At 35.3% G+C, this 19,195-nt stretch overlaps 1 protein-coding gene across 1 annotated transcript in view; it reads left to right on the top strand.

Moving 5' to 3' along the window:
- The window catches only part of FBXL13 (F-box and leucine rich repeat protein 13), a 2,081,262-nt gene that overhangs the window by 808,165 nt on the left and 1,253,902 nt on the right, over positions 1-19,195 (top strand). The window contains exon 9 of the mRNA XM_044088512.1: positions 15,964-16,099. Within this exon, the coding sequence (XP_043944447.1) occupies positions 15,964-16,099 (136 nt within the window). The remainder of the gene's footprint in view (positions 1-15,963; positions 16,100-19,195) is intronic.

Genomic DNA, 19,195 nt, shown 5'->3' with positions numbered 1-19,195 from the left:
GTTATTCTGGATGGGACTAATTTATTAGGGTTAGTTCAGGTCTAGAGCAGGCTCTTGGACTGTCTTTTAAAGCTGTTTCTAGTAAGAAAAAAATATTCTTATTTCCCTGAAGAGATTCAAGAGAGTGAATCTGTAGGGGAATTTGAAGGGACAGATGCAGTTTTATCTTGACAGATTTCTGATTCAGATTCTGAGGAGATTGTGGTATCTGATAGTCCCTTTGAAGGATTCTCTTTCTCTGAGACTGTTTCCATGATGAGTCATTTTTTTTCAGTGGGAATAGTGAGGTTTCTCAGTCTGTTAGAAGATATAATGATTTGTTACAACTTGAATTTCCAGACCTTTTGCTGCACTTCTCTCAGCCTTGCAGGATGTTTTTTATTGCAGTTTAATAATTTCACTCAATCCTGCCTTAATGACCAAATAAAGGAAAATATACAAAAACACACAACTTAAGTTATATGAACTTCAATACTTTAATACACAATAAGTTCAAATAGAGCAAACACTTTGGTTGAATGGCTACTACTGGTTCTAAAGCTATATTAAGTTAAACAAGTATAGTAATCTTTTTTTTTTGTAAAGAGAGGGATGCTTTATAGAGCCAAAAACCTTCTCACCGATGTAACTAAAGCTATACTTGTCACTACTTATCTCCTCCCCACATTTCTTTATGGTGCTCACATCTTTACTAACTTTCAGGCATCACAAAAATCAAAACTTGAACAATGCTATAACAAAGTTGATAAATTTGCAGCAAATACCCCTTTCCGAACTCATCTCTTTTTATCTCTAAAAAGGCAAAACTGGTTAAAACTACCTCGTAAACTAACATACACAGCTCCTTACCATCTATAAAATCATGCAGCATCCATCTGCTTGTCCAGCACTAAATAGCTTTCTACAAAACTATGTTCCCATTTGGTCATTACAATCAAATCATCAAAAGCTCCTGTCTGTCCACAAAATTATCAGATCTGATGGGCATTGTCTGTACTTGTACCATGTTGCTAAGGCCTGGAACTCCTTTTCCTTATACATCAGTTCATACCCTCCCTCCCATTCTTCAAAACCATTCTGAAAGACTTCCAGGCCAAAAGCTGGCTCTGTTGTTGCTCAACACCAGGATAAACTATATCCCTCTATGTGAAAAAAAATACCTAATCGTACCTTCATCTACTTACTGTCCCTTCTTCACCCACTTCCTTACTTCTATCAAATTTTCATCCTTTGCTTTTTCTCTAAATATTCCATAAGCCTGATTTTCTCTCACTTCATATTTCAATTCCTGTTTGTATTATATTAACTTACCTTTAATTTCTCTATAAACTGGATAAAATTCCTCTAACTATTAAATCATTGCTATATAATTTGTATCTATTCTTAACTAATGTTTTCATATTATGTCTATTTTGGTAGAATTATTTAAATGGCAGTTGTCTTTTGTATTATATTTCAAAACTGTAAAATTATTGTTTTTAAAATATTATGTAATACTTTGGAACTTTCCTGTCCAGGGCTGTGCTGAAAATGGGCTCATACTCAAGCTGACTTTCCAGGTAATGAAATGTCAATAAATAAATAACTAAATAACTAACTAACTAAATAAATAAATAAATAATCCATAGCAAACATAAATAAACTAATCATAAAGGAAACCTATTCCACCTCTATTAACTCTTAAAATTATCTTTCTTATTTAATTCATTATTTAAACCATTGTTAAAAGATATTTAAAAAAATACTATGTTTCTATCTGTAGTAAAACATCAGAAATGTTTACTAATAAACCACTATTTTATATCTATACAAAATAAAAAAAAAACACTTTCATCAGACTATTATCAGAATGATGCTTATGTTCAAAATATAGTGGAAGGGGGCTATTCTGAGGTTTATTGCATATGTCCCTGAGATGTTCTGAAATACACTGTCTGTGTGTTTAGTCTGACCTTTATAATACTGGTAATAGGAACATTTCATAGGTTCATAGGTTCATACTAGGCTATCTGCCCTAGAGCATTTATAAGCCTAGCCAGAGTGTGTTTGGCTTTCGCCACCCATTTTAAATTAATTTTGCTATGCCCTTTTTCGAGGTTAGTATATTGTGCCTCTGTCTAACAGTGACACAGAAGTGATACCCGCGGTAAACCTACGATCCCCCATCCACTCATCAAGATTCCTCTTGAAGAGAGTCAATGAGGGACTCTGCCTAACCTGGACTGGGATTTTATTCCAGAGTGAAGGGAGCCTCTGGGTTATGAATGTGTCCCTCCAGCATGTCCTATTTATTTCAGTGCTGAGGTTCAAGTCTCTTGAGCGCGTAGCTTGATGGATTTGGATTTTCTGAGGTGCAGCATGTCCATTAATTCCGGTTTGGACATGGCTTTATACGTCAGGCACAGATCGCTTCTGAGCAGGCAGTATGCCACTGAGTAGAGCTGGAGTTTCTTTAACTGGGCAGCATATGGCATCTGTTTGAGCCCTTTGATCCTCTTGGTGAGGTACTTTTGGGGTCTTTCCAGCTGCTGCAGGTGTCTGATAAGGTACATCCCAAAAGGGGCATTGTACTCAATTATGGGCCTGATGAGGGATGAGTAAAGAGGCACGATGACCTCCCCTGATCTAGATGTGAATCCCTTCATGATTAGGTGGGCTATATAAAATGTTTTTTTAACCACTTTGGCCACTTGGATGTCAAATGAGAGATTGCTATCAACTTGGGTCCCCAGGTCCCTAATTACTTCTTCCGTACTTAATGGATTACCACCTATGTGGTAATTTGTGGGCACTTTGTTTTTGCCAAAGGGGATGACTATACACATTTTGGCATTTAGCTTAAGGCCATGGCTCTGGCACCAGTTGTCTGTTTCTATGAGGCCCTTTTGGAGGATGCTTGTGTCACCTGGAGAGTCGATTATGGTGCCTAGTTTGCAGTCATCTGCGAACTTGGTCAGCCACAGTCCTTCTGTGTTGGCCTGTACCTCCAAGAAATATATACCGAACAAAAGAGGTCCCAGGACTGAGCCTTGTGGGATGCCACTTGTAACTGGTTTGGAGTCTGACATGGCTCCAGCAATTCTAACCATGTGGGTTCTGTCCATGAGCCAGTTTGCAACCCATCTAGTGACATAGGGGGTTATATTTAAGCTGGTGAGCTTATCTATAATGCCTGAGTGGGGTATTGTATCGAAGGCTTTTGCGAGGTCCAGGTAGGCTGTGTGGACCACCTTCCCCTCGTCAATGGCCTTGGAAGGCAGTTTTACCCACTGTTAGTTGCACATGGATAGTCTCTGATGCTTCGTGCTGTGCCACCAACCTGGAGGTGTGGGTATCTTTGACAAATATTGATACTCCCACTCCTTTTGTGGTTCGGTCCAGGTTTTGGGGACGAAAAGCATGGTATGAGGTATAACCTGGTAGTGCTGGGGTGTTCTCGGGAGCCTTGAACCAGGTTTCTGTTACTGCACAGATATCGATATTCTCCATGCTAAGGAAAGTTTTGAGTGCGTGCATCTTGAGGTTTAGACTTCTGGCATTGAGTAGCACTACTCTTAGTTTCTTATCCCTTGTGATACCTATGGAGGTGGGTTTGTCTTTTGAGCCTTGCCTAAAAAAGGCACTATGGGGGTAGCAAGAGCCTTTGCCAATATCCGAAAGCCCAGGGGTGATAGGTGCAAGCCATCCCTAGTGAAGCATCGTGGCTTGTTGAGCATGTCATCCCAGGCTGACAGGCATTGGATCCCCTTTGAATGACACCAATACTTAAGCCAATTGTTGAAATTGATCATCTTGTCTTCATATTGTGGCATCATTCTTGGTGAGGGTAAGATGCTACTCAAGGTCAAGGTCATACCAGCCTGGGCAACATGCTCAGAGAGCTCCTCTATATCTCTTTTCATGTAGTCCAGGGAGGTACATCTCAGGTCATTCACACCAGCATGGACAATGACTGAGTCATATTTGTACTTGCCTTGGAGTGACCTGAGTGCTTGTGTTATGTGGCGGATCCTAGTGCCCGACAGGCAGCTCACCGTGACCTTCTCCTTTTTCAGCCTGGTGAGTGGAATGTCAGTGTGCCTGACAATAGAGTCACCTATTACAAGTGTATCAGGTGTGTTGTTTAGCCTTAAGGGCTGTGACTGTTCGGCACACTGGCTTTGTGAGCTATGTGTTGCACGTGTTTTGTTTTGGGGTAGCGGTTGCTTGGGTGTCTGCTTTGGAGGTCTCTGCTGCTTAGGCAGATTTTTATTTAGCGCCTCTGAGTATGTTTTTGTGTGTTTATGTGTTTGGTTTGCTGTCATGGTAGGTCTATGTAAGACTGGAATTGTAGTGAGTGTGGTTTTCTTCTCCTCCTGATTGGTTACGCCAGTACTGAGTTGAGAGAGCTTAGCCTCCAGTTTGGCTATATGGTTGCATCTCTCACATGTGTTGGAATTTGTTGGGAGGAGGAGAGGGTTGTCTGTGTACATGAGGCAGTTGTAACATTGCCTCAAGATTCCCAGATTCACCAGTACAGTACATACAGTAAAGCACAACTTTCATATAACAATTTATACATTCCATTGGGACACATTTTTGTACTTTTATAATATGGAAAGGTGCTAAATCAATATAGGAACACACTCTGCAATCTTTGCAAAATAAATCTGATTCAACAGGTAACATTATTTGCATTAACCTATCCATTAAACCTGGTGATTTTTTTTACAAGAAATTTTCAACGTACAGCCCAACTTAGTACCCAGAATTTCATCAGAATCAATGACCTTCCAGTGCTTTCTCAATAAATGCACAACTTCCTCTACAAAAGAGGCATACCAAGTCACAAAATAAACATTATTTCCTTTGTTACACTACTGATACATTTTATTAGTATATTTAACTTTTAAAGGGTCTACTTCAAATGGGTGAATGCTCATTTGAACAAAACCCGTATAACCGAGACTAAGTTACAAAAACTCCAAAAGAATGAAATGTTGCAATAACGAAACTCAGACACATGAAAACAGTTACTGACCTGTAGTCACTTGCAGCTGTAGCTAACTAGATGTACATATGCCCTTTTCCATAAGGTAGTGTGATCTTGGAGTTGGTATATTTAAGTTATGGGAGGTGAGGGATGGAGCCCCCCACATGTTGGTGCACGGGGGGCTTGCCCTCCGAAGCAAAAACGAAGTACATACTTTTTTGTACTATTTATTTAATGTAGTGTGGACTTATGGGAAAGGTTAGTAGTAGGATGGTGGTGTAGGTGTGTTTGATCATTTTTTTATTTTGTTTTTTTACGGAAGATGAGCATTATCCGGTAAGTTGATTTCGAGATTTTGAGTGTCGTTATTGTAACATTTCATTCTTTTGGAGTTTTGGTAACTTGGTCTCGGTTATATGGGTTTCATTCAAGTGAGTGTTCCCTCATTTGAAGTAGACCCCTTTTAAATTAGAGCCTTTCCTAGTCTGAACTTTTTCCAGAGACTGATACTAATTTTTTGTTATATAACCCCTACTTCTTAATTGCCATACTGTTTCTTTAGCCTCTGTTAAAAAATCTTCATGTTCAGAACATAGTTGGCTGGCTATAAAAAAATCTTACCTTAAGGCAGTAACTTAAAATGTGAGGCACATGAACTTATTAGCAAGTAAAAAAGAATTTGCAGCAGTAGGCTTTCAATATAAAGTTGTAACAATTATTCTGTATATAGATCCTCACATCTAAAACATTGATAGAAGTCCCTTCTCTATTAAAAGCAAGTGTAATCCCAAAATTACTTTGAATTCTATCAAAAAAATCCTAAAATCTAAATCAACCTCCTTAACTACAAGAAAATCATCTGTGCATCTTTTATAAACATTTAATACAATTAATATTTTGTTACAGTTTCCATATCACTCAGCTTGTTACCCATAAAAAAGCAGAGAGGTTATATAAAGTTCCTCATTTTTTTAAGTTTAAGACTTGACACAGTAGCTATTGCTTTAGCAAATCCAGCTCCTTCTAAACATTTCATTAATACTAATCCCTCTTCTTTTGACAGGAATGGGAAAGTGTTTGATAAGTTTGAGTAAAAAGGTGTATGCTTCTGCAATTTCAGTTTTTAGGGTTCAAGATCCTAGTTGGTGAGACATTTCCCTGCAGTACATTCAGTTGGGGACACATGGCTAAAGTGACATTCAACTGCAGAGACTTGTCTTTCCAGTTTCCCTATGGATAAAGATAAGCACACACTGCCATACCCACAGCTTCAGTAATCAAATTCACAGACAGAAAGTAATATCCATGGCCACCAAGGCACCAAGTGACAGCAGGCAGTATGGTAGACCTCAGCAGTATGTTGCCCAGGGGGCATGTCAATGGCAGTAAAAATGTAGTGTACAATGGGCAGTGCCTTTATTACTGGTGTTTATACCATTACCTCCTTCACAGTGCCTATGGAACATTATCTAAAAAACATCACCAAAACAGTGCCTTGCAACCAGGACTGCACACCACTCACAGAATCAGACTTCACACAAATGGTAAAACCATACAAAAGTCTGGAACACAGGAAATAAATAAAATCTAAAATCCAAAGACCATTTAATGAAAATTTCTAAGCGCTTTCATACCAATAAATTAATACAGGACTTCATCAGAAATAAAAAAACAGTTAAAACATCACTTCCTTATATAAACTTGAAACTGGTAGTCGTAAACTTAATTAAACTTTTAAAAAATTCAAAGCAACAGTAACATATTATTACCTGTCAAATATACAAACCCACCCCATTTTATGTTTAAATTTACACAATGCACACTTTTCCATTAACATGCCTTAATATTGTAGATAGAATAAATAAACTTGTTCAATAATTTAAACATCATAACCTATAGATTTCAATTTTAAAATAGGAAAAATATCAAAAGTGTCATTAAGACCATTTGGTCCAGTAGCAAATAATTTACATCTCTTTTATATGAAATAATTTAATCTTCCAGAATAGTTATTTCACTTCTAGCTTATACTTCCGTGGTCCACCCCTTAAATTTGGTTCCACAGTATCTAACCTGAAAAACTTAAAAGAATGTCCTCCATTCTGCTGAATGGGCTTCCAAATGGTGTTTATCTGGTTTTGTTTTTTTAACAGCATACATATGCTCATATATCCTTTCTTTTAAAAACCTCTCAGTTTTCCCTGTATAAAATGTATAACATGACTGACATAACAATGTATATTACACCCCTGGAATTATAATTAACTTAAACATCAGATTTAATATAACATAACCCTTTACCTTAATACCAGCACTTTCTAATAAGAGGGAACACTGGGGACATCTACCCCATCTGAACATCCCCTTACTAGTTATACTCAATTGCGAACAAGTATTACTTATATCTCTCATTCGTTCAATATAATTTTTGTTGCACCAACCCCTCCTAAAAAATATGCGGGGATTGTTTCCAACTGCCTCTTGGTTGATCCATCCTAATTTGAATACCTTCCAGTTCCTTCTTATTATTTGGGATATGGCTTCACTATCCCCATCATAAGTAAGTACTAGGCTATGGTTATAATCACTTGTTTTTTTTATCATTGTGTCTGCCTTAGAGAGTACTGATTCTCCTAAGAGAGGAAAATACAACCCTTTCACTTTTTTGTGTTGACTTCCATAAAAATGTTGCCAAGAAAGTCATCTGGTTATCCTCTTCTTCTAAGCATAAACCAAAGCTTATCAGTTTCTTCTTGAAACAAAACAGGATTTGAAATCATACAACATAACCTAACCAATTGCCCTTTTACCATGGCTTTCTTTTGATGTTGGTGGGTGACAACTATCGAAATGTAATAAGGTATTCAAATATATGGGCTTTCTATAAATGTGCAAAACAAATCTCTTATTAACAACATCTTTAATAATCTGTATGTCCAGATAATTCAGGTTATTAGCTGAATAGTCCATAGTGAATTTTAAAAACTAGGTAGTACTGTTAATGTACTCAAAAAATTCCATTAGTTTTTCTTCAATGTCATTCCAAAAGATGACCAAGTTGTCAAGGCCCATGCCCATTTATATCTCAAATCAAATACATAGCAATGTTCCCAGTAAGCCATTTCTGTGTTTGTAAACACTGGGGCACAACTAGAACCCATAGCTACACCTGTCTTTTGTTTTTATATCATCCCATCAAAATCTATAAAGTTGTTTTCAAAAATAAGTTCAATTACAAGTCTGACTACATGAATAACCCTCATGTCTATGGACATATTTTCTATCAAATAGCTATAAAGCCATTTAGCCCCCAAATCATGAGGAATCACAGAAAAAAGATCTTTGACGTCAGCTTTTACCAAGATCAAACCGTCCACATATAATTCCTGTCTGACATTTCTAAGAAAATCCCACAAATCTTTGTATATATAGAAATTCATTTTCTAACCCCCTTTAAAGTAATATCAATTAAATTTGCCATGCCTATGGTTTTAGTCCCGTTGGCATCAACAGTTGGTATTAATGGTGGATCCATAAGATTTTTATGAATTTTTGGGATGCCAAGTATACCTGGTAAGCTAGAGTGTTCCACATTGACCAGATTATACTCTACTGGTGTTATCTGTTCTTGCATCAGTAGATCATACAAAAATCCAATCAATTTTACTGTAATGTGTATTTAACTGGTTCATAGATGACTCTTCATTCTGCTCTGTTAGTAACAATGCTTACATTTTCATATTGTAGTCTAAAGTATTCATGGCTACAAGCCCACCTCCCTTGTCTGGTTTCATTAACCAAACCTCCTTATTTTTTGATATATTTAACATTCTCAATCCATCATCTGTTAAATTATATTGTAATACTGTTTTATTATTACTCAGTATATTGCAAATGTCATACTCACATAATTTCAAAAGCAGAGAAATGACCGGATGTAAAGGGGAGCTATAGGTACTACTCCTCCTGAATTGTTGTTTACAGTCAGTGTGTTCTACATTGAAAAAAAAAGAACACCCAAGTTCAGTTTTCTAGTGAAGAACTTAATATCCAAAATAGATCTTGTAATGTCTGCCTTTTTAGTAGGTACAGATGTTTACCCCTTTTTGAATAAATTAGCATGCTCCACAATAACATGTAAATGACTAAAATTATAAATTGTAGTCACCAAATTTGTTTATGATAGTTTGACATTTGTTTCTATCATCTAGGTGTGATGTCTCCCCCTCTTCCTCTGGCAGGGTGACTTTGAATTGTGTGCTCCCACCAATCTTGTGTCACTTAGCTGATTTATAGGTCTCTCGGACCTCCTTGATGTTGGTGTACCTAGAGGGTTGGAACCATTACCACTGTCTCCTCAATCTCCTTACTGTTGCTCATTGTCACTGTTACCTTTGTTTAATGTTACTGGCTTCTGGTATGCAATACCCTTTTCATAATCTCGTTTGTCTGTCATTATTTTTTTTCCCTTCTTATTTTTAGTATTCAAAAGTGTTTTGTCAATGTCAATAAACAGTTTATCATACTGAGCTTTGTAAAATGAGAAAGCCAAGTCATTTTTTTTATTTTGAAGTCTAATTGGTTAATTTTTAATAACAGTATACCCATATGTTTCTGATTAAATTTCATAAGAACCTCCATGAGTTCCATACCATATCTATCAAATAAATTAAGCAGTTCCTGATCCAATTCTGAACCATCTACTAGTCTCACCGGGAACTTCCACTGATGTAATCCATTGGGCACCAATTTATTTTATAAACATACTTTAAAATAACAACTCTTCAGATATAACTTATGATATTTGGTGAACGTTTTCTCAAATGATTTCAAAAGCATTTTGACCAAAGAACCAGAACTGTCGCTAACCAAGTCATTACAAAAAACAACATTCTTGTGTAGCCACTCATTTATATTGATAGTATTAGAATTAAAATTAGCATTAACAGGTACCTGTGACAATGTATCTCCTTGACCGGAACACAAAGTTTGAAATTTGTCAGTTCCAGCATTCAAATATAACCTGGTTTGCTGTGCTGGACTAATAAATGAAACGTTTGTGTCATTAAGGGGCCCATTTCCATTCCTTAAAATACATGAAACTTTGTCCAATTGCTAAGTAAGTTGTTGAACAAGAAGGGTTAAGGTCGCAACAGACTGCTGGAAGTTATCCTGAGTAACATAAATACTGAGAACTGCTTCATTTACTGCTTGTGTGTTGTGAAAATTTAAATACAAAATGGGGTGGGTTTGTATATTTGACAGGTAATAACGTTACTGTTACTTTACATTTTTAAAAAGTTTAATTCAGATTACCACTTCCTGTTTCAAGTTTATATAATAAAGTGATGTTTTAACTGTTTTTGTTCTATTTCTGATGAAGTCCTGTAATAATTTATTCTTATGAAAGCGCTTAGAAATTTTCATTAAATGGTCTTTGGATTTTAATTGGAGCACTGTTTTTTATTTCCTGTGTTATGGACTTTTGTATGGTTTTTACCATTTCCAAAGCTACTGTAAATTACTTGAAATGTGCCTATGATTCTGTGGATGCCACTTACAAGGTTGCTGCCACTGGAACTGTTTTGCAGAGGTTTGCCTGGCTGAAGTTACAAAACATCCCAGAGAATATGAAGAGTTAAATGTTGATTTCTACCTTGGATATAGATCTAATTTTTTGCATCCCCAGCTGCAGAAGTTATCAAAAATTGTGATGAGAGAGGAAAGCTGATTCAGCGAATCTCTCCGATTTTTCAGCTGTCCTTCTTTAAGTTTTCCAAGGGATTCTTCTCTACTTGGTCCATCTTTATCAAAAAGCAAAATACTGGTAAGCAAACATTTAAAAAACAATGGCATGGAGATATCAAAAAGAAAGCAAGTACCTTTCCAGAACAAAGGACAGTCCCATAAATCAGAATGACTATATGAGGGACCTTGCTCCCCCCTTCTACCTTGGCAGCCGTCCAAAAGTCTGAATCTCCATTTTTGTCCTAGGCATCAGATTATTTTAGACAAATTTCTCTGAATGGAATCCATAAAGGCTACAGATGGCAGTAGGAGTCACCCCCCCTTTCAGAAGATTCCTCCTCTTCTACCAGATCAAAATCTTCTCTTTCCTCCTTTCTTACAACACATGCTGTCACAGGGGATAATAGAAGCTGTTCCTTCTCCTCTGTCTGGAGAAGAATTTTATTCAAATATGTTTCTTGTGCCAAAAAAGGAAGCTTCTTGGATGCCAGTTCTGGACCATTCCTTCCTGAACCAGTTTGTGATAGTGCCCAACATGTTCTTCATATTTATCAGTGCTGTAGTGGTCTTAGCTATATAGGTTATATCCTGCATTGGATATAACAGTCATCCATCTTCCAAAAATACAGGTCACCATACATGCGCCCTAACCGTAAGTCAGCTTGAGCTGACTAAAATGACAGATTTGGATGCCAAACCCTTCAGAGCTTTCATGCCACTAAAATACTCTTTGCTCCTCTGAGGCTTTGGAGGATTGAAGGTTAGCTTGTACTATACTCTAATTTTTTGCATCCCCAGCTGCAGAAGTTATCAAAAATTGTGATGAGAGAGGAAAGCTGATTCAGCGAATCTCTCCGATTTTTCAGCTGTCCTTCTTTAAGTTTTCCAAGGGATTCTTCTCTCCTTGGTCCATCTTTATCAAAAAGCAAAATACTGGTAAGAAAACATTTAAAAAACAATGGCATGGAGATATCAAAAAGAAAGCAAGTACCTTTCCAGAACAAAGGACAGTCCCATAAATCAGAATGACTATATGAGGGACCTTGCTCCCCCCTTCTACCTTGGCAGCCGTCCAAAAGTCTGAATCTCCATTTTTGTCCTTGGCATCAGATTATTTTAGACAAATTTCTCTGAATGGAATCCATAAAGGCTACAGATGGCAGTAGGAGTCACCCCCCTTTCAGAAGATTCCTCCTCTTCTACCAGATCAAAATCTTCTCTTTCCTCCTTTCTTACAACACATGCTGTCACAGGGGATAATAGAAGCTGTTCCTTCTCCTCTGTCTGGAGAAGAATTTTATTCAAATATGTTTCTTGTGCCAAAAAAGGAAGCTTCTTGGATGCCAGTTCTGGACCTTTCCTTCCTGAACCAGTTTGTGATAGTGCCCAACATGTTCTTCATATTTATCAGTGCTGTAGTGGTCTTAGCTATATAGGTTATATCCTGCATTGGATATAACAGTCATCCATCTTCCAAAAATACAGGTCACCATACATGCGCCCTAACCGTAAGTCAGTTTGAGCTGACTAAAATGACAGATTTGGATGCCAAGCCCTTCAGAACTTTCATGCCACTAAAATACTCTTTGCTCCTCTGAGGCTTTGGAGGATTGAAGGTTAGCTTGTACTATACTTTTTCTGGGCAGATAAGTTCCCTTTTGGAGAAGAAACCTCCATTTTAAAATAAATTATATTTTATAACACTTTCCTGTTCAGGAAAGATATCTTAAAGCTAGGAGTTTGTGTTTTAATGGACTGTCACAAGACTGTTCTGTCATTTTCAATAAGAGAGCTCTTTTTTCCTGTCAGTTTAAAAGTTGTTTAAAGTTATTGAAAACTATTTTTTCTGTGGAGAAATTGTCAGGGGCAAGGCATTACAGGTGATCAATATTTAATACAAACGTGAGAACTTTTCTTCATTAAAATTAATATAAACTGTATCAGAATAATTCCTAATACTCCTCAGAAACTATTGTACATTAATAGAAGGCCCATCATAAATAAAACAGCAATGTTTACATGCACCACATTTCACCATCCCATATCGATTGTTGTTGACAGCACCACCCTCAATTAAATATTTAGTATTCCACCCCTTCTTGTACACAAAACCAAGTAATGCCCCTAAACTGGGAACTGAATAAATAGAATCAAAGACCAATTTCCATTTCTTAACCATAATCTCTCTCAGATTGAAACTCAGATGACCATAGGGAATAATCATTGGACTCTGAAATCTCTAATCATCAAGAGCAATACCCTGCTTCGCAGTTTTGGTGGAAAACAATTCTCATGCAAACAAACTAGGGGGATACTTAGTTTCACTGTCTTCAATCACCATTTTTTAAGATCATCTGCCAAAAGCCTAGGGTAGGTTCTGTCAATAAATAATTTATCCAGTTTGTGAGCTTCAAAAAGAAAGGCTAGGGTAGGCACTCTCAACAAATAATTCAGCCAGTTTGTCAGCTTCAAAAAGAAATTCATCATCATGAGACACGAGACAGGATATATGTACAAACTGTCCCATAACCAAATTTTTCTTTTGCCAAATGAGGTGGGCACTGAATTACTGCAAAAATGAATTAAAACGTGTTTTTCTATAAATACTAGACTCATATTTCATTTTATCAGCATTTTTCTTAATGTGTTTATCCAAATAATTAATGGAAATAAAATCACACTGATGGATAAACCTTAAAAAAATCAGTTGTTCTATTAATGTGTTTTAGAAACATTTGCAAACTTTTCTCATCTCCTCTCCAAAAAAGAAAGTCATCAAGAAATCAAAAATAAACAGCTGTAGATTCCCCAAAAAGGACCATTGATAAAATAAACCACAAAACACTGCACTATGTAAACTTGAAAATAATAAAAATGTAGCACCAAAAGTCCCAGCCAAACATTTATTCGCCACAGTTTTGCGTTTTCATTCCAAAACACAGGAACTTCATCATAAACTCAGAAACATCTGAGTTTCTGATGAAGTTCCAGTGTTTTGGAATGAAACCCTAAAACTGTGGTGAATAAACATTATAATATTTGCAAAAACAGGTGCAGGAGCTGCCCTCATAGCCATGCCCCTCATCTGTTTAAGATATTTCCCTTCAGAAAACACAGAATTATGCATCAATACAATATCCATTTATTCCGGCAATAATTTGATATTATCTTTAGAAAAAGATACTCCTAAGACAAGGGATTTGTGGAACCAGTCAAGCCGGGGCATACATAAAAAAGGATCTTTCGCATCAATAGTGACTAACCATACATGGTTAAGTTGTTCAGCCAAGACCTTAAGAAAATGCCAAGAATACCTCAAGACTCTTTTGACTTCAAATCCACAAACATTGCTAAAGGTTCTGTTTTAGACCCCCAAAGTAGCCACAAAAGGTCTTAATGGTAGATTTAACTCATCCTTGTACGTCTTGGGGATCCCAAAAATTGCTGGTTCAATGGGTTTCTTGACAAGTAAAAAAATATATACTGTTAGGGGGAATATTGTAATCACACATAAAATTATTATGAACATCCCATCAATTTTACTACAGGAATTAAAAACTTCATTCCTAGAAGCTACTTCTAAGAATTGGATGTTATTACTCATACATTTTAGACACACAGTCAAAAGAATTCATGATAACAGCTCCCCCTCCTTTATCTTGCTTCATAATCTGTATATTGCAGTCAACAGGCAAATCTCTAAGCAGTGAATACTGTCTATTGGTTAAATTATAAAACTTTTTCTTAGGTCCAAGAGAATCCAAAGCACTCAACTCACACTCACACAATTTCTCAAATAGCATCAAAGGAGGTAAAAAGGGAGGCTTAAAAATGCTACAATGATACCAACTGGAAGCATTGTTTGCTAAAGCTTTAAATAGCAAAGATAAATTCATTTTCCTAATGAAGAGTTTGATTTCTAAAACAGTATGCACCATTTCATATTTCTTACCTGGAACAAAAGTGAAACCCTATTGGCATATCTCAATCAGATCCTCAGAAATGAAAATATGACTATAATTAAGCATTTTAAACATTTAAACACCAAAATCACAGCAGGAGCCACAGTGTAAATCACAATTCTATCTCCTTCCCCTTCTTTTTTTTTTCTGGTGATCCACAAATCCCTTAGTGGATGAACTGAAACATTTTCAGAAGCCAAAGCCAGATAAGTTTCCTACAATTTTTCATACTTTTTTAATGTTTTTTTTTTAGTTTTTGTTTATGTATTAACTAAGTAATCATAACAAACATGCATGCCCCTTTCCAGGGTCAACCTTGGAACACTGTTAAGTAATATGCTGAGTCACACAACAGGAAAATGAAAGCTGAGAGAATCAAGCTGTTGACTATAAGAAGTAGCTTGTTAACAACTCATAGGCTTAAACCTCTGTGCTACCTGCTAGGTTACTTCTTTTCTTTTTCTTATATTCCTTAATGCATTAGGTTTTGCTACTAAAAATATGACAAGTCCTTATCTCAATCTTCTAATGCTCATACTACTAGGTCTGCAGCTACTTCTTAAGTTTTCTTCAGTATGGCTTTGGTAGATGACATTTGTGTGGCTGCTGTGTGAGCATCAATAAATACCACTGCATGGACAATATACTGGATGTCATCTCCATGTCAGGCTATGCCTTTGAGGCTGCCAAAATCTTAAATATTCTGTACTGAGCTACCGTAGATGATATTTGTGGGACTCTCTTCTAGAGGCAATGGAGGTGAAATTCCCAGTGTCAGATATGAAAGTTACATAATTACTTTAATGATAGATCTGGATTGGCAGATTTGATTTCCATCATCATTCCTGCCCCATTTCCCCATGCTTAGGGGTTCTATGTACTCTGTCCTGTTTGGACCCTAACTTTGGTTTTCTTTTGTTTTTTCTTCTGTGCACTATGACTTATGGGCTTCTCAGATTTGAATAGGAAGCCTTTGGTACTGACGATTATGGGTAAAAGAGAGGGGCTTAGCTTGTCTGGATAAAGATCTATGAGCCAAGCTAATTAAGTACATGCTAGTGTGAAATGTAAATGTCATGGAGATGTAATTACCAGTGCAGATGAATCATTACAGTAAGTACATAACTTTTGTATTCTTTAACTTTGAGCCTTTCATCTCCCATTCTTGATACATCTCAGACATTATCATGGATAATTTCTGAATATGTTTATGTTGTTTATCATTATTTTATTGTTTTTATGTTCTTGAAAGATATTTTCAATTTTAAAATATTATTTCAGATCAATTTTTCTGTAGTGAAACACAAGATTCAAGACAAAGTAGTTGCAAACATTTTACGGAAGTACCGCCCCTATCTAGTTCATTTGAACTTACGTGGCTGTTCTTCACTCTTGTGGCCAAGTTTTAAGTGCATCAGTAAGTAAATTTCATTTTCCAGTACTTCAATTGAAATACATTGTTATATTAATTCATACAGAAACTAGAAGAAAATGTTAATAGTTTACCTGCATGGAAACATTTTTGGAAATCTGCTTTGTATATGGATGTATATTTCTATGAAATATTGAGATTATGATCCTTAATGAGCCCATTTTAAAACATCCAAATATGTAGAATGAAGGAAAAATAGAATAAGACGTGTTGCACTCATATTTGGCTCTTAGGTCAAGGAGTGTGATATAATAAGCTTTAGAAGATAAAATGTGTTAAGGTAGATATGAGCGAGATATAATAAACTTCACATAATGAAATGTGTTTTACAGTGGATACAGTCATGTAGCACTACAGTGTTAATCTCTAAAACAAGATGAGAAGTATGCAGATATTCATCTCTATTAATTGCATTTGGTTAAGACTCAACATCCAAGGCAGTGCCTATTCATATGGAGCTTTGTGAATCAGTATCCATTGAAGATTGTAAATCTATCACTTCTTTCAACTCCACCCCATCCTTCCCTTTACTGCAAGGGTTTGCTTATAATTATAAAATGGAAGTATTTGCATTTCTTGGTTTAGAGTATATAAATAATGATCAAACTTCAAGTCAGGGTTTTGATCACTTAGCATCCTTGCTGGCTATCTTGTTTTAACAAGTGTTGATTTTTAAGGGTAAAGATATTTTTTTTTCAAAAAAATATCTTATTTATTTTAAATATCATAACATCCAGGCAGTCTGAACAAACAATTAAACAACTTGTAAAAGAGAAATACACATATTCTAGGTAGATTGTTTAGGATATTTTACATAATTGTTGTGCACGAAAACTTAATATACCAAGCATTAGAATTATTTACACAAACTGTCAACTAGTAAAAAAGGAAATCCATTTGTATTTTATCTAATATAGTAACTCTCTCTGTCTTTCAATAAACATAGAAGAAAATAATATGGTTATATGCTAACAGTAATATAGGATGAAAATAAAAAACTGAAATTTATGGATAGAATTTTTATTGGTAAAAATTGTTCATGTTATGAATTGTGTAATGTGTACATTATATAGGAAGAATGTATTCAAGAGTGTTAAGACAAAACATTTAGAATTTTTTTCCAGAGTTGATTATTGAAGTTTTATTTTTTTCATGTAGCAGGATTTTACAATATTTTATATGTTTAAACACATTCTAACTGATTAATTTCAAATCCAACCAGTTTTTGGAAATGTAAAATTTGACTAAGGTGAATAGAATTATTAATAATCTGAAATCCATACTGCTTAGTCTCTCAGGGTTAATATGGAGGATAACAAATTACCATATCAAAGCATTTTGATAATATTAAGGTGATGAAGATTGCCATAATTGTTTTAGTATATACTGTTCCCAAACGATATGAAATATATTTGCTTTATCTGAGCTACAGGCATTACAAGAAAGTGTATCTTTTGAATTGCAGAAAGCTATTTTTACTGGAGCGTGATATACATTGTTAATAATCCTACAATGAGTCTCAAACAGTTTTGAGGGTATGTATTTAATACATAACTATAAGAATAAATTTTCCTGCAGCAGGGTTTGATCATAATCTGACCAACGTTTTGAAAATTGATAGTTATTTTTATATCTGAAATTTTGTAATAATTTATATGCTTTGGCTATGTTTTTTTCATCTTGGAATATCAAGAGTAGATTTTTATTATTTATTTATTTATTTATTCATTCTCTAATGGTATTGTTTATAACTAGATCCTGAATTTGATTTAAAATTAATCAATAATCTTTAGACAAGGCAAGTTATAATTTCAATTTTCTAGTGAATCTGATTTGTTTGAAATTAATTCCCATCCTGTCTTACTTATAAAGAGTTGAAATTTAGATAGATCTAAGACTTTAATGTTGGATTTAAAATGTGGGCTACAGTTGATAGATTGTAGATAAAACACATTGTCTAATTTCACAATTTTCATTAATTGTTGAAAGGATGAGATAAAAATTAGTATGCACTTGATAATGCTTATAGATTAAAATCTTATTTGTTTGAAAAGGCTAAGAGATTGTGGCTAAATGTTGGCAGACCAAAAAAAAGAGATTGTAAATCCAGGAGAAGAGCGAATCTTGAACATCACTCTTCTTTTTTTCCAGGCGACAAGCCCCCCCCCCCCGAACTTATATATACCAACTTCATGACTGCCATACTCAGACAAAAAAGAATATTGTGGGAAATGGCCATATTGAACTTAGTATACATAAGTTTGTTCTTTCAGCCATTCAGTCTGCATCTTTCAGGACTTACTCTAGCAGGTCCAGCATTTCAAATGATTACCAGAGATGGCATTTATTAAATTAAATAGTTAAGATGATTAAACCAAAACGTAACCCACACTGGATGCCACAGCTTTTTGTATGTAATAAAATGGATAATTTTTAATAAATTACTTGAATTAATGAGTAGATAGTTAACTGAGAATCAAGAAGAGCAAGCCTTCATGTTATTTAACATATTAACACTTATGTGGTGTGTAATGTTACACCTCTAGCAGCCTACACACATCCATGCATTCCAGAGCATTTTCTGAAAAATTAACTTAAAAAGCATAAGATAAAAGCTATTAAAACTGTACAAATAACAATGCTATTAGTAAGAAGAATTATTTAAAGTGATAATAGTCAGCGCATTCGTAGAATTTCCTTAAATACTATAGTATATTATAATGCTCACAAACCCTGAATTATTCTTTTTGCTAAACTTTCACAAACAGTTTATCATATCTTGGAAACTATACAGCCTAGACATATATCATTAGAACACTTTTGTTAATGAGATATAATCTCTCACATGAAGTAAGAAATTCTCTGATGTCATGTTTATTCAGATATTTACAAAAATATGAAAACATATGCTTGATTCCATAATTATCAATATAAACAATGGTGCATATGTCTCAAGATGTGTAACTCATAGAGCAAATGTCAATGACAGTTTTCTTCAGTAATATCGATGGTTTCCCCTGATGCCATGCAATAATTTGTAAGTCACTTATTTTTTGAAGCATTAAATCCATATAGAACTGT

Source organism: Protopterus annectens, chromosome 11.part0, assembly GCF_019279795.1.
Source record: "Protopterus annectens isolate FY-2018-M chromosome 11.part0, PAN1.0, whole genome shotgun sequence".
Classification (NCBI taxonomy): Eukaryota; Metazoa; Chordata; order Ceratodontiformes; family Protopteridae; genus Protopterus; species Protopterus annectens.
This window is presented reverse-complemented; position numbering and strand designations above follow the sequence as displayed.